This window comes from Oryctolagus cuniculus, chromosome 10, assembly GCF_964237555.1.
Source record: "Oryctolagus cuniculus chromosome 10, mOryCun1.1, whole genome shotgun sequence".
Taxonomy (NCBI): Eukaryota; Metazoa; Chordata; class Mammalia; order Lagomorpha; family Leporidae; genus Oryctolagus; species Oryctolagus cuniculus.
The window spans coordinates 45,725,558-45,745,918 of record NC_091441.1 but is presented as its reverse complement, the minus strand read 5'-3'; the positions used below and the strand labels follow the sequence as shown (position 1 = coordinate 45,745,918).

General features: G+C 36.2%; 1 protein-coding gene across 6 annotated transcripts in view; it reads right to left on the bottom strand.

Moving 5' to 3' along the window:
* The window catches only part of TRAPPC8 (trafficking protein particle complex subunit 8), a 120,275-nt gene that overhangs the window by 49,519 nt on the left and 50,395 nt on the right, over window positions 1-20,361 (bottom strand). For all 6 annotated transcript variants that reach the window (XR_007921809.2, XM_008261178.4, XM_002713489.5 and 3 more), the window contains 7 exons: window positions 16,312-16,443; window positions 10,540-10,764; window positions 9,542-9,650; window positions 6,099-6,293; window positions 4,984-5,114; window positions 2,658-2,732; window positions 1,693-1,819 (listed from right to left, as the gene is read on the bottom strand). Coding sequence is in view for 5 of the 6 variants with exons in the window: in XM_008261178.4 (XP_008259400.1) it covers window positions 1,693-1,819; window positions 2,658-2,732; window positions 4,984-5,114; window positions 6,099-6,293; window positions 9,542-9,650; window positions 10,540-10,764; window positions 16,312-16,443 (994 nt within the window). In the remaining variant the exon portion in view is untranslated. The remainder of the gene's footprint in view (window positions 1-1,692; window positions 1,820-2,657; window positions 2,733-4,983; window positions 5,115-6,098; window positions 6,294-9,541; window positions 9,651-10,539; window positions 10,765-16,311; window positions 16,444-20,361) is intronic.

Below are 20,361 nucleotides of genomic sequence, written 5' to 3'. Positions count from 1 at the left end.
AGTGTACATGTGTGTATGCCCACGTTCTATATCAGAGTGTTTACGATCAAGTCCACCTCCACTTTTGATTCAGCTTCCTGCTAATATACAGGAAGGCAGAAGATGATGGTCCAAGTATTTGGGTTTCTGCCACCCAAGTGGGAGACCCAGACATTAGCCTGGCCCAGTCCCAGTTGTTGTAGGCGTTTGGGAAATCAAGCAGCAGATGTAAGAGCGATCTCTGTCTTCTTTCTCTCCCATATTACCCTCTTCCTGCCCCCTTTCTGTCACCCAGCCTTTCAAATACATAAATACAACTTTAAAACAAAAAAGGTTCTTAATATCCAGTTATCTTGCTTTAAAAACAAACTAAATTAGCAGGAGTGTTTCTAAATAAATCATATCTAGCACTCATCAACCAAGTAATACTAATATAGTACTAAAATGCATATTACTATACTCAATTTTAATGAAATTTTTCTTTATAGTCTTTTAATTCTCATGAATTCGTTTCACTTTAAAAAATTGTATTGAATTATCCTAGCTAAGTAAGCAACTAGAAATATTCAACTGAAGATTGATCAACACATCTTTCAGTGTTCTAGAAGACTTTTCAATATTAATAACCAGCTTTTGTTACGAAATTCATGTCTATCAATGACTAGTCACCTTAATATGTTACAAAACAAGATACATCTAATAAAATGAAGGACTAAAAGTAGGCGGATTTATAGTAAACTTCCCATCCTGGCATCCTGTCAACCTAACCTCAAATAATTATACATATAAATTCAAGGAAATCTTAGATCTGGAAGGGTTCCCTGAATTTAAAAAAATTTAAAAGTGAACTTTGTTAAATATGTATTACTATATCTTACAGTTTCAAAAATTTGTAAAACACACTGCCTAGGGCACCAAGAATATCAGATAACCCTAAAGAATTACTCTCTTTACATATCTGATGATGGAATTTAAAGTATCTAACAACCAATAATATGGAAAACATTGATCTTAATTAAATTTGTTCCATATTTTATAAGAAGGAAATATTCAAAAAGTAGAATATGTTATGGTGTTTTTTGTTTTGGCAGGAGACATCTCAATCGATGGTTAGAATTTACTAAATTTGGACTAATAACCTTATGTAGAGCTTAAGAATTACCAAAGGCAATGTATCAGAAGGAAATAAAGTTGTTTATTTTTAAAGCTATGGCAGAGGTTAAAATAATCTAATTGGGTTGTCACTGTGGCAGAGTGGGTAAAGCTCCGGCTTATAACACCAGCATCCTATGGGTGCCGGTTCATGTCCCAGCTGTTCCACTTCCAATCCAGCTTCCTGATAATGGCCTGGGAAAGCAGTGGAATATGACCCAGGTACTTGAGCTGCTGATACCCACATGGAAAACCTGGAAGAACATCCTGATTCCTTGCTTCGGCCTGATCCAACTCTGGCCATTGTGGCCATTTGGGGAGTAAACCAGTGGATGGAAAATCTCTCTTTCTGTCACTCCCTCTTTCTATGTAACTCTTTCAAATAAATAAATAAATCTTTTTTTTTAAGAAATCTAAATTAGTTATTTTTTACATCTGACTTAATGCCTTTTTCTAAATTCATTTAAACCTATTTTTTTAAAATACCTCTTTCTGTTCACTAATTCTTTGGAATAATTCAAGTGTTAATTTTCTAATTTTATAGCAATGCTATAGCGTTACCTGTGTGACATCCAGGAAGAGCACCAATGCCATCTACTGTCAGAGAGCCCTGAATAGTGCCAAGATTATAAACAATTCCCAGAATATGCAGCTCCCCTATGTGATGGGGAAAGAGCTTTAGTCTTGCCTGTGGAAATATTTAAGTCACTCTTATTATGATTTCATATATCTTCAATAGAGCAATATGCAAATTCTGTAAATTCTGTAATGTTGTAGGCATATAAACTTATGACTGAACTTTTGAATACCAGTTTTTCTTACAGAAAAGCATCTTCTTCAAAAGAAAATCCTAAGTTCAATAACTATAGCCTGGATCCTTAATACTTTGAGTAAAAAATCAAAATACTCTGGCCAACTAAAGAAATATTAAATTACCACACTGACACAAAGAAAAAAGTAAAACCTACACCAGGTCTCTAAGGAAATTAAATCAAAGACCATGGTAGGGACAGATATTGTAGCACAGTGGGTTAAGCTACCACTTGAGACACCTGACACCTGCATCCCATATCAGAGTGCCTAGTTTGAGTTTCAGTCACTCTGCACTTCTGATATAGCTCCCTGCTAATGTACCAGGGAGGCAGCAGATGATAATCCAAATACTTGGGTTCTTGTCACCTCTGTTGGAGACCCAGAAAGAGTTCCTGGCTCCTGGCTTCCACCTGGCCTAGACCTCGCTGTTGCAACCACTTGGGGAGCAAACCAGCAGATGAAAGAGTTCTGCCTCTCTGCCTTTCAAATAAATAAATCCTTCATTAAAAAAAAAAAAAAAAAAAAAAAAAACACAACTACAAACGTACTTTTCCCACCAATATCTTCCTAAGCAATTCCAGCTTCCTAATCTCCCAAATTTTACTCTTTTTAAGAAATAAATATGACAGATTTGTGTAATTAGGCCAATTTTTAAATTTTCAGCTTACTTTTAAAAGGACATCATAAGAAAGAAAGAATGATGAAATAATTACCACTTTAGATTCTTCACAATTAATTAAAAATTCTGAAATAACTTCTGTTCCAATCATTTTAGGCTCACTTGTAACCTGAAAAATAAGTTACTTTATAAAATACACATTCTAAAAATAAAACATCATATTATTACATTAAGACTCCGGTAGACCAATACTTAAAAACAGTAACAATAATGAAACTTAGTAAATGCTAAGTTAACATTTACTAGCTTCTAACTACACCTGGAAAAAAGCCATGCTGTGGTAGGCACTTGCTATTTCTTTTTCATTTTGTTCAGTCCAACTCAAGTGAGAAGTGATCTATTCAAAGATGTTGCCACCAAGACAAAACCTCAAGAGAAAAAGTTGAGCCGCTTACAGTCAGCAATGGCCAAAATGGTCATTTAATTTAATCTTTACAGTAAGAGCCAATTTCTCCCATATTTAGTTCCAACCACACTCTCTGCAAATTGGTAAATCACACACAGAACAGATGATGGTAGCTTAAGTAGGATGCAGAAAAGATAGGTGGTCAATAAAAGCAGAAAGAAAGGAAGGCCTGTTTTCTCCAAACCAATGACATTTTAAGGGGCTAGAGTCTCTAGTTACGTAGTAAAGCAGACTACTAGTTCTCGTGAAAAGCAAACCTGATCCTCAAAAATACTCTTTTACTCTTACCATGAAATTAGTTATTTGACAAGAAATAAAAATCTCCCTAAATTCCAGTTCAGCATCTTAGTCTATCACCAGTAGAAACTCATAAAAAATGCAAAAAGTTTAAAATTTATAGGAAAAATTTTGTTTTAAAAATATTTCACAACACACAATGAAAAAATTTCATGTTATTTTAATAACTCACCTCTAAAATCTTCAACCTGACTAGAAATCAATGAACTGCAGACACCAGCGTTGTGTTGTAGCAGGTTAAGCTGCTGCCTGCAATACTGGCATCCCATATGGGGGCCTATTCAAGTTCCAGCTGCTCTACTTCCAATCCAGCTCCCTGCAAATGCACCTGGGAAAGCAGCATAGGTTGACCCAAGTGCTTGAGGCCCCAAACCCATGTGGAGACCTGGATGAAGCTCCTGGCTCCTGATATCGGCCTTGCCCAGCCATCTGGGGAATGAACCACCAGACGGAACAGCTCTCTCTTTGTCTTTCCCTAACTCTGCCTTTCAAATAAACAAAATAAATCTTTTTTAAAAAAGAAGTGGAAAATAAAAAAGTAAGATGTATCTTTTACCTATAAAATCAACAGGCTCTTTTTTTTTTTTGACAAATAATAATGCTTAATATTACAAAGATGAGAAAACCAACCCCATGTGGTGCTGGTGAGAACCTTGCTCAAAAATCAATATGTATTAAAATAATTACTCCCTAGAGTCTCCTAATTTCATGCCTACAACTCTTTCCTACAGAAATAGTCTGAAGGCTAAAAATAAAGCACAAAAATATTCACCACTCGGGGCCCGTGCTGTAGCGCAGTGGGTTAAAGCCCTGGCTTAAAGCGCCAGCATCCCATTTGGGCACCGGTTTGAGTCCCGGCTGCTCCACTTCCAATCCAGCTCTCTGCTATGGCCTGGGAAAGCAGTAAGAAGATGGCCCAAGTCCTTGGGTCCCTGCACCCGTGTGGGAGACCCGGAAGAAGCTCCTGGCTCCTGGCTTCGGAAAGGCGCAGCTCCGGCCATTGCAGCCAATTGGGGAGTGAACCATCAGATGGAAGACTTTCTCTCTGTCTCTGTCTGTCTCTGCTTCTCTTTCTGTGTAACTCTGACTTTCAAATAAATAAATAAATCTTTAAAAAAAAATCCACCACAGAATTACTGACAATAAACAAATGAAAACTAAAACAACTATCAATGACAGAATAGCTTATAATTCATCTACATAATATAACACTAAACAAAAATGAAATGTTTAGAAATTTTATTCAGAAAACACATAAAACACAATGCAAAAAGCAACATACATAATATTAAGGAATTTCAAACACAAGGGAACATCAAAAAGTTCAGAAAAAATGGTCTTAAAAGGTAAGTTTAATTGACTGCAAAAACTTTTTTTAAATTCATACAAACACTTTTATAATACATCCTTTCCATGAACTTTTTGGAAACTCCTTTTATATGAGAGAAAAACAAATAAATGTCAATAATTAGAAAGACATATAGCAAAATGTTGCAACAATTACTTATATATATTTTGGAAGACAGATTAGTCCTTATGCTTTTCTATCTTCTCAATTTTCAACAATAGCTCACTGGATAGAAGTTGAAATGTCATTACAACATCCATTAGGCTATAACTAAAACATGCTTATTACAAATACCTTTTAATAACTTACTAGTTCTTTAACTTCTTCTTTATCCTTTCCAGGGAAATTTTCAGGATGAAACTTCCAGAGCAATGACAAATCAGTTAACAAAAGGGGAACCTTCAAAGGGTTTCTAAAAGCCACTTCGACTGTAATTGGTTCTATAAAATAAAGATTCAAATTACTAACTTTAATAAACCTCACACCTCACCCTAAGTTTTGATTCTCTAAACACACCTTGCTTTCATAGCTCTGCATTCTTGCCTAAATTACCCTTTACTAGCTTGTAAATATCCATATTCCATTTTAAAATCACCTTCTTTGGATTTCTCCAATTTCTTTGTACGAAAGAATGTTATTCCCTCATGAATATTCCAACATCACACAGAATATATAGATACTTGAGTTACACTGGGGTTATGTCCTAATAAAGCCATAAATTGGAAATATCCTAAGTTGAAACCTATTCAATACACCTAAAATACCAAACATTATAACTTAATACAGCCTACCTTCAACATGCTCACAACACTTATATTAGCCTACACCTGGGCAAAACTACCTAAAATAAAACCCATTTTTAATGAAGTACTGAATACTTCATTTAATTCATTGAACACTCTACTGAATGTGAAAAAACAAAATGGTTGCTCTGTATTACTAGCTTAAGAAATAACCAAACTGCAAAGTAGTTTCTACTGAATGTGTATTTTTCTGTTTCTTCTTGAAGTGTATAACTGCATTGCTCCAAAGGTCCAGCACTGAAACTTTGTGCAAACCTCCACTAATGACTACTGCATAAAATGAGGCAGGCAGTTGAAAAATACAGCTGTCACAAAGTTTCTATTCTTTACTCCAGTTTCAAGAGTGGATCACACCCCAGCTTTCCCATCAGGATATGAACTCTCACTCAGCTGTGTAATGAATGTGCATTGTTTGGACACAACAATACACATACATCTGTATACATCTGTACTTGTATTAGCACCCACTCTGGTTGGTTGCATAAATGCACCTCAGTAAATTACATATTCCTAATTTATTTTTACATTTGCTGCCTTCAGTAACATGCTATACACTGTAAATTAAATTAAATCTGCTTTAGGTGAAACAAAAAAGCACAGTTAAATATTCAAATATATCACCTTCTACAACAGCAAGTGGAAATCTTGAGTTATCTGAATAGCTGTTCAAACAATATTGTGTGGGATAGAAATTGGAGGGAATTACTCCTTTGTTAACCACAGCTACCACTTGCTCTTCAAGTTCCCGCCACTGTTGAGAGGATTCAGAGTCATATTCTTGATCAAGACTTACATGAGTAGCTGCTTGCTTTTCACCTAAGAAAATAAGTAGCATAATTAAATACACATGTCTGAACACCTGTCATCAAATAAAACATTTTAGATAAAAATTGAAATTATCCAATTCATATACAGTCTTGCCTATTTCCAATTCTTTGAGTAAAATATACTTATATTAATATATACTAATAGGCCAGCACCACAGCTCACTTGGCTAATCTACCACCTGCAGTGCCGGTACCCGAGGTCTAGTCCCGGCTGGGGCACCGGGTTCTGTCCTGGAAGCTCCTCTTCCAGCCCAGCTCTCTGCTGTGGCCAGGGAGGACAGTGGAGGATGGCCCAAGTCCTTGGGCCCTGCACCCACATGGGAGACCAGGAGGGGCACCTGGCTCCTGGCTTCGGATCGGCACAGCACACCGGCTGAGGCAGCCATTTGGGGGGTGAGCCAACAGACAGAGGACCTTTCTCTCTAATTCTCTCTCACTGTCTAACTCTGCCTGTCAAAAAATAAATATATATATACACTAATATAATATGCATTTATATTAATATATATTACACTCATACTAATAATATAATAAAAACATTATAAAATATACTTAATGAAACTTAGCTTATAAATATTGATATTCTTTTCCTCTTGACTCTGAAAGAATGCATTTTCCCTAGGTTCCACAAATAATTTTTGTATGAAATATTTCAAACAATATTTACAGAAAAGGTCTGTAGAATAATATAGCAAACAGTTGTATATTGAGCTTTGTTAAATGCCAACCTTTTTTAAAGATTTTATTTATTTGATAGGAAGAGTGACAGAGAGGGAGAGACAAATAGAGTTTTTCCATCTACTTGTTTTCTCCCCAAATGGCTGCAACAGCTGGGAGCTGGGCCAGCTGGAAACCAGGAGCCCTGAATTCCATTTGGATCTTCCACGTGGGTGGCAGGAGCCCAGGCATTTGGACCATCTTCTACTGCCTTCCCAGGTACATTAGCAGGCAGCTGGATCCAATGCGGAGCAGCTGGGACTCGAACCATCACAGGTTGCTTAACCCACTACATCACAATGTTAACTCCCCAAATGCTAACTTCTGTCACATGATCCTATTTTTTCACAAATGGATGTTACAACTTTTGTCACATGGTCCTATTTTTTCATAAATGTATGATGCCCTCTCCACAATTCTCACCAATCCCTTCAGTCTCCTTCACCCCAATGGCATCACTTTTGCCAGAGCTATCCTGAAGATGAAGTGCATAATTCTCATCCATGATATTTTATCACATATGAATGACAAACAATGCATTAAAATTGGCCTGTGTGTTTGAAAGTCACACTGTAACTGAATTTTTGCACTTGACATTATACTATGGGAATTACCCATAATCAAACATGTAGAGGGGCCAGTGCTGTGGTGCAGCGGGTTAAAGCCCTGGCCTGAAGTGCTGGCATCCCATATGGATGCCGGTTCTAGTCCCGGCTGCTCCTCTTCATATCCAGCTCTCTGCTATGGCCTGGGATAGCAGTGGAAGATGGTCCAAGACCTTGGGCCCCTGCACCCGTGTGGGAGACCCAGAAGAAGCTCCTGGCTCCTTGCTTCGGATTGGCGCAGCTCTGGCCGTTGCGGCCATCAGGGGAGTGAACCATCGGATGGAAGACCTCTCTCTGTCTCTACCTCCCTCTGTAACTTTGTCTTTCAAGTAAATAAAATAAATCTTTTAAAAAAATGTGGAAGCATGAATCCTGCAGCATGAATCCATTATACAAATAAAACAAAATATACCAAAATGTATCAATTCCTTCTCTACCAAGAATTTTAGTTTTTTGACTTTTTTTTTTTTACTATTAAAAACACTGCTTCCGGGTTCTCCTCTTCCAGTCCAGCTATCTGCTGTGGCCTGGGAGGGCAGTGGAGGATGGCCTAAGTGCTTGGGCCCTGCACCTGCATGGGAGACCAGGAGGAAGCACCTGGCTCCTGGCTTCAGATCGGCGCAGCTCTGGCTGTGGCGGCCATTTGGGAGGTGAACCAACAGAAGGAAGACCTTTCTCTTTCTATCTGTCTCTCTCTCTAACTCTGCCTGTCAAAACAAAACAAAACAAAACAAAAACACAATGCTGCTATAAACATGCTATTTTCTTAAAAACATCAAATTATCTCTCAAGGAGAAACATTAAGCTGAAATACAAAAATATTTAAAATTATATAGTTTATTTTAACATGAATCAACAGTCTTAATATATTTATAATTTTGGCCCCATAAAGCCATTCTAGGGCTAAATCCTAAAGAAATTATTCTATATTTAAAAAAAAAAGGCAAGGGTCCAGCATTCTGGCGTAGCTTTGGCCTGGCCCATCCTCACCACTGCAGTCCATTGTCGAGTGAACCAGAGGGTGGAAGATATCTCTCTCTGTCTCTCCCTCTCTCTGTAACTCAGACTTTCAAACAAATAAACCTTTTTTAAAAAATTAATAAATTTCAAAAAGCAAGCCTTAAAACAAGATGGGTAACTGTTCTCTGCTTTTACGTACATTTGAAAATTTCCACAATAAATAGCTACCCATTATACAGAAAGATGTCCACCACAGTATGATTTTATATAACCAAAATGATGGAGGGGAGAGGTGTCTGGCACAGCAGATAAGACTCCACTTAACTGTATCAGAGTGACTGGGGTTCAGCCTCAGCTCTGCTCCAATTCCAACTTCCTGCTAATGTGCACTCTGGGAGGTAACACGTGATGGCTAAAGTACTTGGGTTCCTCTCATCCAGAACTTGGGAGACCTGGATGGGGCTCCTTGGTCCTGCTTCTACCTGGCCCAGACCCAACTGTCGAAGGCATCTGGGGCATGAACCAGCAGATGGGAGATTTCTCTCTTCTTCTGTCACTTTCTCTCTTTCTCTGTCTGGTTTTCAAAGTAAATTTTAAAAAGATACAAACAATCTAATAAACATTAAACTACATTATATAAATTAAATGAAGTATCTCACAAATATTAAAAATATTTATTAATATTATGTAAAAACAGTGATTTTTACGTGAGAAATATTATGCAAGAAAAGCTGTTCTAACTATGACTGTTTTGTTTTCATTGTTTTTAGTTTTTAAGGTTAGAATGAAAAGCAGTCAAGTAGTAGCTATCGTCAGGTACCAGGACAATCAGTGAAGTGGTGTAGTTATTTATTTTCCTATACTCAACTACACATCATTTTTATATGGTGAAAGGAAAAAATAAACTTTAAAAAAATTGTCATTAAATAGTGAGGCCAAATAAAACTTTACTAACCATCTGCTGGCCGTCTGTCATGTCCAAAGAAAACCCGTGTCGCTGAACTGTTAATGTATGGTACAGGAAGTTGTGGTAAAGGACCATCTGGGGAGAGCTGACTCACATTCTGGGAAAAATAGGAAAGAAAAAAAGCCACTAAGAAAAACTACATTTTCTTAATGTATGTTTCCTCACCTTTAAAATAAGTACAAGGTATTAGAGACATATTAAGCAAAAATATTAAATATATAGTTTTACTTACTATAATACAGTCATAAAATTTCACAACTAAGAACTTCAGTCATCACTTATTCTGGCCTCAAGAGAACTTCCGAAGGTTCCTCAACTAGTTAGTTCTCTTTCAAAGTTAAACATTCAAGTATTATTTTTGTATGCATTTTACTTCCTGTGAGTCATGCTATCTGCCAAAATTCTAACTCATCTGGCTTCAAATTAATAAAAGTCTAACATGATAGTTATTTTCTGCAGAATAGATCACAATTACAACTTTCAATTTTTCTCTCTAAAACAATTTTCTATCCTCTTGTCTCAGTGAAATATTCTTTCTTCCTAGCAATTTTTCTGGGCTATCGCATAATACCCTATTTTCCACAGATCCATAGCTTCTTCTCTTTTCTAAGAAAAAAAAGGCACATATGTTGACAAGTGATGGTAAAAGGAGCCACTTTTACTGTAAAATCAATTGTGATACTATAAAAACACAATGAAGAATCAAGCCAGAAAGCTTGTGGTACCATTTTTTTGTGATTCTGATAGCCACAAATCAAACGTTTATTGAAATATTAAAATTCTCTTTGAAGAAAATGAGGAGAGGCAATGCAACCCAAATTTATGACCAAGAGGCCTAGCCAGCCACAACTTTATTACAATAGTTAAATATATTCTAATATAAGTATCTTATTAGATTCTTAAGGAACAATAACAAATACACTCTTTTGCAGAAAATAACCCCTTATACACAATGGCAATATCCATTCCTGAAAATAAGTACTTACCTTATAAACATAAAGATATTCTCTAAGGAAGGTGCCCTGTTGAGCAGCAGACTGTTTACTTTCATTGATTAAAATATGCCTGAATGCAGACACAGCATTGTCCAATTGCCTAAGCGTATAGGACTGGCGCCCAATAGTGAAGTTAATGTGATCCTCTGCAAGAGACCAGCCTTTCCCTTTGTAAACTTGCATGGCTTGACAATAGCAACGTAAAGCATGTTTCTTCTGTAAGAAAATAATTAAAGTATTATAATACAAATCTTGAACTGGAAAAAATAAATAGACACACACAATCAATAATTGGTTCTTCCTTTAATAGGTAATGAGAAAAATGAAATTAACATTGATGGCAATCCCTTCACAATTATATATGGAATATATAACACCTTATGAATTAAGTTTGTGTATGTTTATGGTGAAGAAAAGCAGAAAACACAAAGCGAAAGAGATACCCCTCTGTTATGGCATCCACTCACTATTTCTCTGAGCAGCATCTTAAAAGGTAAACTTCAGAAGCAAGAGCTCACCTCTCAACCTGGCTTTACCTACCTTGAATTCTTTCTGGGGAAAGGCAACTAATAATTTTCAACATCTAAAATGGCAAGCTGATTTCACTAATATTATGATTAAAAAAAAAAAAAGACAGTTCTCACAATTTACCTAGAAGCAAATTACACTTTCAAAGAATTTTTTGAGGCCACTGCTGTGGTTTAGTAGGCTAAGCCTCCGCCTGCGGCGCCAGCATGCCATATGGGCACCTGTTCATGTCCCGGCTGCTTCTCTTCCAACCCAGCTCTCTGCTATGACATAGGATAGCAGTAGAAGATGGCCCAAGTGCTTGGGCCCCTGAACCCATGTTGGGGACCAGGAAGAAGCTCCTGGCTTCGGATCAGCCCAGCTCTGGCTATTGCTGCCATTTGCGAACAAGCAGATGAAAGATTCTCTCTCCCCCTCTCCTCCTCTCTTTCTCCCTTTCAAATAAATCAATGAAATCATTTCGAAAAATAATTTTTCCTATCCAGGAAATACTTCTATAAAACTTTTTTTATCCTTGCTTACAATCAAAGACTTTCATTGAATTTATGTGGTCACATATGCCATATGCCACATTTGCATAAGTCAACCTTAATTTTTTCCTATACTGGCCCAGCCATGGGGACTTCCACCTGTCTGTCTCCCACAACTCAATAGTCAGTACTGTGACCAGAAGAGATTATGCCTTACAAAATTCAGATATAGTATTGAGTAAAGACAGTGGTTCGGTGAATACTGCCTGGCCAAGACATGGCAGGATTCTCTGCCAGCTAAATTAGCTGTCACCATGGCTTCCTCTTTAGGATGCTGTCTGCAAATATGAAGATGCACATGTTCATGGTACCTACTGAAGAACTGAGAACATCAAGAGATTAAAATCAATATGTTATAAAGAATATATTCAGAATGAAAAATTGTACAGAATTCCAAAACCTTATGACTATTGCAATAAAACTACAAAACCACCTATGGCAATAAATGTCACCAATAAACAAGCTCAAAAGAAGACTACCACATTTCTTACAGCAAAGCAAGCAGCATATATTTGACAGAAAAGATGACCAAAAAAGGGGAAACAGGAAATTCATGGCAATTAAGACCATTATTTAAAAAAAATTTTTTTTTAAAACACACCTGGCCCAGCCCCACTCATTGTAACCATTTGGAGAGTGAACCAGCAGATAGAAAACCTCTCTCTCTCTCTCTGCCTTTCAAATAATAAATTTTTATAAATAAGTAAATAAAGTCCCAAAGAAAAGGTCCAAGTTTCAGTCGATCACAATTAATGGAGACAGATTTTATCTAGATCTGGCTGTGGAATCACCAAGTTCTACTCACTTGTCACCTCTACTCAACTAATAGAAGACTTGGACACACTGAAGAAGTCACTCAGATTTAAAAACAAAAATTTCTAATGGATGCAACTGGAAGGCATCATGTTGAGTGAAATAAGCTGGACACAGGAAGACAAATACCGCATGTTCCCCCCTATATGTGGGAACTAAAATTAAAAGCAAAAAAACCAAATGCCTGAGTGCATCAGTATTGCTGGAGATACAGCTTTGTAAAACTTTGTTTTATACCATTGTCAAGTTAAGGTTATGTTACTAAAGTTTTAATAATGTGATTATTTTAAAATTTACTGTATATGAGTGAAATGGTCATTTCTTGATGTAATTACTGTTCATAACCCTTGCCTATATTCTCACTAAACTAGAGTCTTGTTGCTTTTTATTTGTTAAATTTCTTACTTCATGAAACATTAAATCTTTTTACTGTAATGAAAATTTAAAATACTATCTCAAAAAATGAAAGGAAAGGGGGGAGAAATATCATTAAATTCTTGGATTTGTATTTATGAAGTATTTGAAACTGTTAAAAATGAATTTTTAAAAAATGTTAACAAATTTTTTTTTAAACCAAATGAAAGGCTGAGAGAGATGAACCAGGTCTTGAGGGAGAGACAGTAATGTCCAATAGAGTGGGAAAGGAGGAAGCACAATCTGTGAACTTCGTTCCAGTATCTGGATCAGGTACCCCTCACCCCTTCTATTCTGCATTTTATCATTTTGTGACGAGAAATTTCCTTTCGTGCTTAGCCCTGTCACTTGTAGCCAAGCCCTGAATTTTTATATTAAGAAAATTGCTGGAGCTGGGGTTGTCAGTGTGGCATAGTGGGCTAAGCTTCTGTTTGCAGCACCGGCATCCTATATGGTCACCAGTTCATGTCCCAGCTGCTCCATTTCCGATCCAGCTCCCTGCTATGGCCTGGGAAAGCAGTAGCTGATGGCCCAAGTTCCTGGGCCCCTGCACCTGCTTGGGAGACCAGGAAGAAGCTCCTGGCTCCTGGCATCGGATCAGATCAGATCAGGCCAGCTCAGGCCATTGCAATCATTTGGGAAGTGAACCAGTGGATGGAAGATCTTTGTCTCTGTCTCTCCCTCTCTCTGTCTGTAACTCTGCCTTACAAATAAATAAATAAAATATTTTAATAAAAAAAGAAAATTGCTAATTTTTATTTTTCTCTTCATGTTGATAATTCATACAACTATGAATAATGAAGTAATTCAACTGCATTATATTTTTAACTAATAACGCAAATATACCTAAGATAATAAAAAAAAAATTCTAACCTGGACATATAACTTTTCTATAATCTTGAAACATTTTCTAAATACTTACGTGTTGTTTCTTGAAAAAAAAAAAAATCCCAATTGCTATTTAACATTTATTAAAAGAAACAGACTTAAAACAACTGAATGTGGTGAAGTGTTATGTTCAAATGTATTTGTTAAGATTTTCTAAGTATCCAAAGATACTTAAAAAAGGTAACAAGAATTTAAAAGTCTGTCTTTTAAAGTAAGAACAGAAAGATTACCCAGGTTATACTGGACAAAGTCACATGCACTCACCTCAGTACTTTGTTAATTTTTTTTTCTGACTTGAAATTTTAATAATATCAGGTCTGCATTTTTTAAATGCTTATTTATTTATTTTCATCAACTTGAAAGGCAGAGTGATGGAGAGAGTGTGGGAGGCAGACCTTCTATCCACTGGCTCATTGCCCAGATGCCTGCAACAGCTAGGGATGAACCAGGCAGAAGCCAGAACCTAGAATTCCAGCCAGATCTCCCCCATCGGCAGCAGAAGCCTAAGCACTTGGGCCATCTTCCAGTGTCCTCCAGGAAGCCTTATTTGGAAGCCAGATTGGAAGCAGAATAGCCAGGACTCAAACCAGCACTCCAACATGGGATATGGGCATTGCAAGCAGCAGTTTAACCTGCTGTGCCATGACACCCACATACAGCTCTTTTTAAGTGTCCTATTCTTGCTGATATTCTTAACAAAAATAAAAAAATAAAAAAACTGAACTATAATAACTTCTGAGACAAGATTAGCAATACAGCACAAATTCTTAGGCACAGAGAAGACTAAGAGAAGTGGCACTGCTATATAATCTTTCTTGTCCTCATTCACCAACACTTATTTTTAATGCAACTGTCTGATTAACAAGTTGGTGCTTCTCAGAAACAAACTGGTCTTAGAACTTCTTAGAAACAAACTGGCCCTATCTTCCACGAAAGATAAACTTGACTAGAACATAGGACACATATTTGCTTTTCTAGTATTACTTGCATTCTAGTCATACTCTTAGGATTCCACATACTGTTCGTGAAAAAATCTTTCCTGAGTTTAGAGTATATAGGGTGTTCAAGAGACAACAAACCTAGTTACCATGGAATCAATACCTCCAAAGGGTAACTAAGTTAGAGACCAAAAGCCAGACAGCAGATAAATATCAACATACCACAGATGCATCATTTTTAACTTTCTGAAGCAATATGCCCTATAATTTAAGGAGGTAAATACAAGCAGCTGTTTCTATTTCCAATGACATTACCATTCTTGCAAATGAAACCATTTACAAAAATGGACAAAGATGCAGGGGAAAGATAACAATTTCAATAACAGACAAGTGGATCATTGCTACCAGGGCATATAGTTTTCTTAGGAAGCAAAAGAAACACATGTTAATACTTTTGTCACTTTTTGAATAGTTAACTTTTTTAAGCAAAGACAAATAGTGAGATAATGTGCTTCATTTGCACTTGCACTTACTATGGAAGAAGGGCTGTGAAAAATGAGTTATGATTTTTAATGCTTTTTCCACTTTAGAGACTTAGAAATTATAATTATAAAATAAAATTATAAAAGTTTCCAAGTTTAATATGAAGCAAGTCTACATATTTCTTACTTTCCACAGGTTCCAAAAACAGGAATTCAATCTTGAAATGGTTAAAGTCTTAGTATTTTTACCTGAAATTTAGGGGGATTTTTGAACATCTTTATTTCTTTGTACCTTTAAAATAACATACATTTAAAACACTGGCATGTGTTGGTTAGTACAGACCTGTAAAAATGCAATTATATTAATGAAAATTTATATTAACTAAGTTTTAAAAATGAGGATTTTTAATCCCTAGTACTCCACACTACTAGATCAAAAGCTCCTTAAATGGCAAGATCACACAGATTTCATGGCGTATGCTTAGTACCTGGTAGAGTTTCTGAAATACACAGGTAATTATTCAAATCACATCCCTACCTAAATTTACAGTAAACCACAATCTCAATTGCTCCAACTACTCTTAGCCTCTAACGAAGGTCTCTCCTATAATGCTTATAGGGACAACTGGGGCTGGAGATATCTCTTTAAATCAATAAAGATGCCTTCAACTTAACTGCTTCCAGAGTCAAGAGACAGAAAATCTCTACACATTAAATATTTAATCAAGAACATTACAAAGCACTCTGAGAAACAACAGAACATCAGAGCTGAAGTGAGCAGAATTCGTTTCTAATGGAATGTATATACTGTATCTGGCCCTTCACAATAACACATGGCTTGGTTTAACCTTACAAAAATTTAGGTAAATGACCAATTTTATAAATAAAAAAAAGAAGGCTCAGAGAAGTCAAGCAATTTGTCCAAAGCCAAGCTGTAAACCTAAGATCAAAATTAAAGTTCAGATCTATCCAAATCTTATGTGTTTAACTAATGTAATATATTACCTCAGAACAAAATTTATTGAGCTTTTAGGACTAATTTAGATCTCATTGCTTCTCAGCCTTTTGGCTAAGATCAAGTGCAGGACTAATATTAGATCTTAAAAAAATTGACCAATGACACACATTATGAAATAATTTAGTTATTCATTTTAAATAAACTGTACTCACCTGTCCTGCTTTACTAAACCGATGACCTGCCAATATCATATGAAATGCATATTTTCTAACCATGGGAGTCTTCATGTTTATAAAGCAATGTGCTGCCTGTTCCAAAAGAAGTGCACTTCGAAGATCAGAATCCTATTGAATGTTGAGAAGGAAACAAGGTTAGTTTCACAAAATCGAAAGTTAAAAACTTGTGACAAAACATTTACTTTCTTAACATATAGCAAATCCAATGTGTAACTTATGAGGATAAAGAACAAGGGGCAATCTTGATTCTCCCTTCCAATAAGCACAAGCTTCTACAAAGTCTTCAAAAATTATCATGCAATATTTTATGTTTTTTTATAAAATTTAAATGTCTGGTTATTATATGAGCCATGTAACAAATCTCTGAAAAACTGCAATTCTTTCTCAAATGAAAAAATAAAAGCATTACAAAACTCAGACTTTAACACATGTATACCACTTACATACAAAACGGGAAACACAAAGCACAGAAAAAAGATACTTTCTTTTGTAAATTTATCTGTGACCTCTCATATTTCTACCCATCCAAGAAAAAAAGGCAAGATAAAACAGAATGTGCACAAGTTATGAAATAACCTAATCTACTACTTTACTTTCTGTAAAGTTTTACTGTATTTAAAGGAATCCTCAATTTTTGCTATAATTCAGGAGGGCCAAAATGACTGTTAAGTGATTACCTTTTCACTTCCTATTAATATATTAGTAAGCAGTATAACATTTTCAAATCCATTTCCACTCCAAATAATCCTTACAACCAAACATCTATGAAAACCACATACTACATTTACACTATCATCTGTTAAAATAACCTTTGAATTGAAAGAGTCATCATCAGTTTACAAATAATTGAGAAAGTACTAAAGATTGTTGATTAAGTATCAACAATATTTTCACCAAAACTTTCTCTAGGATTTCAGCTATTCTTGGCTGAACTTACCATGCCCTTCCATGTGTTCTGCTGCCATTATTTTCCCCAGGAAAAGTTGAAAACAGAAAACATTGACTTTAAATGCAGTAATTTCAACAGATTATAGTTATGTAAAAAAGTGTTCATAAGACCAATTTAAGGGCTACACATTTCTGAGGAAATCATCTAGAGAGCACCTATTACAAATGGTAGTTATTTTATCATTTCAATCCTTATTGACAAAAAAAAAAAAACTAAATCATCAGACTTATCTGGTAACTAATAATCCAAAGCTAGTAAGCAGAAAAATCAAGAATGTATAATTAATGAGTAATTCTTAACCAAGAGTATATATCAGAATTACGTGGGGGATTTTGGGAGCTTACTTTTTTTTATTTAGGAATTTTTTTTTCCTTTTAAAAAGTCATTAAACCTTTTTTTTTTTTTTTAAAGAATAAATGAAGAAGGGCCAGCATTGTAGCATAACAGGTTAAGCTGCCATCTGTGGCAACAACATCCCATATGGGTGCCAGCTCGAGTCCTGGCTGCTCCATCCTATCCAGCTCCCTGCTAATGCACCTGGGAAAGCAGAAGATGGCCCAAGTTCTTGGACCCATGTGGGAGACCAGTTGAAGCTCCTGGCTTCTGCCTGGCCCAGCTCCAGCCATTGTGGTCATTTGGCAAGTGAACCAGCAGATGGAAGATCTCTCTAACTCTGCCTTTCAAATAAATAAAATAAAATAAAATAAAATAAAATAAAATAAAATAAAATAAAAGGAAGGAAGGAAGGAAGGAAGGAAGAATAAATGAAGGAAAGGTGAGCCTCTCTGACAGAGCTAACTATTGTTTGTAGTTTGGTATTTTACATGTTACTTCTCACTCTCCTTCTCCCTTTATGTGTCTTATGTGCATGTTTATGATGATGCCTAATACCTAAGATTTTTTAAAAATACAGTACTTTTTTTACACATAAGTGGTATCAGAGTACCTTGTTTTCACTTAATATCATGGGTTTCTTTGTAGACATCCAAATCCTTCATTTCTTTTAAAAGTACATTGAATTCCAACGCATAAACGCACCATAACTTATTAATACAGTCCTCAGTTGACTAAGTATGGCTTCATACTTGTTACTATAAAAAATTTATGGAAACATTTTTGAGTAAGTAACCATTCAAATATTTTCATTAAATTGCTGGAAGCAGAATCCCTGAGTTAATGAGAGCTATGCATATACTTTAAATTCTAATTAATACAGTCAAATTGCTACCAAAAATAGCACTAATACATACTCTCATCAACAGAGAAAGAATGCATGTTTTCCACTCTACTCAGAAAAAAGGCTTTTAAAAAATTTTTACCTAACTAATAAAAGAAAAACAATACCTTGTTATTTAACAAACATTTCTTTAACAGTAAAGCTGATATGTTTAGGGGCCTTTCTATTTTAGCTGTGAATTGCCTGTTAATACCATTTTGCAAATGGATTTTTTTATTACTTCTTTTTGTATATTTGATATCAGTCCTTTGTCACACATTTTGCAAAAAGAACTTCCCAGTTTTGACAGGAAATAGTTTATTCTTTTATAGTCAATCATGCTGTTAACCTTTTTCAAGGCTTTGAGAAAATGTATCAAAGAAAGGATATTTTTATTCCTAGATTTTTTTTTTTTTTTTGGACAGGCAGAGTGGACAGTGAGAGAGAGAGAGAGACAGAGAGACAGAGAGAAAGGTCTTCCTTTTGCCGTTGGTTCACCCTCCAATGGCCACCACGGCCGGCGCAATGCCGGCGCACCGCGCTGATCCGATGACAAGAGCCAGGTACTTCTCCTGGTCTCCCATGGGGTGCAGGGCCCAAGCACTTGGGCCATCCTCCACTGCACTCCCTGGCCACAGCAGAGAGCTGGCCTGGAAGATGGGCAACTGGGACAGAATCCGGCGCCCGGGCCGGGACTAGAACCCGGTGTGCCGGCACCGTAAGGCGGAGGATTAGCCTAGTGAGCCACGGCGCCAGCCTACTCCTAGATTTTTAAAAGTACATTTTCTTCTGGTATTATATTGGCTTCATATATATATATATGTATATATATATATAATTACACTGGTTTCACTTTTTGTTACAGTTTAGTCATTATAATATATTATCACATAATAAAGTAGGAATCCAATCAAAAAACTGATTAGATGTCACAATATCATTTAGTTAATACCAAAGCCTCACCACTGATTTTAAATAATACCTTAATTATATGCAGTATTAAAATTCCCATCCTATTCCATTAACCCTGTCTATTATCACTACAAATGCTTTTAATCTCTGTAGCCTTATATTTTAATAGCTAGAACAAGTCACTCTAACTAGCTTTTCAATTTGAGAATTTCTTCAGGCCTCATCAAGTTTCATAGTTCTTTTTAAGTCCTACAAATTTCTTAAGTTTATTGACATAAGCATACGCAAACACACGTTAGATACATATATGTTTCTTAATTGTCTATGAAGCTTCATTAAACTGCAAAACTTGGATGGGTAGTGATCCTGGTCACTCTATTAAAATACTAATTAAAATAATGAAAGTAGAGGGCTGGCACTGTGGCATAATGGGTAGAGCTGCCACCTGCGATGCTAGCATCCCATATGGGTACCAGTTCGTGTCCCAGCTGCTCTACTTCCAACCCAACTTCTATCCGTTAATGGCCTGGGAAAATTGGCAGCAGATGGCCCAAGCGCTTGGGCCCCTGCTACACAAATGGGAGACTTGGAAGAAGCTCCTCATTCCTGGCTTCAACCTGGCCCAACCCCAGCCACTGCGGCCATCTGAGGAATGAACCAGTGGATGGAAAATCTCTCTCTCCCCCTCTCTAACTCTTTCAAGTAAATAAATAAATCTCAAAAGTAATAATAATAAGGAAAATGCCCTTGGTATCTTTGATTGTTCATAAATAATTCTCCAGTTGAAAACCAGCACAATAAACACACAGTCTTCTCAAATTTAACACTCAAAAGGGCTGAACAATTCAAGAGCGACCTGGAAGTCCAGGGCTTGTATTAACAGATGAAACAAAATTTTGACTCTTGCAGGCAGCAGACTGTTAGATAAACAGTCAGTTTGCAGAGCTAA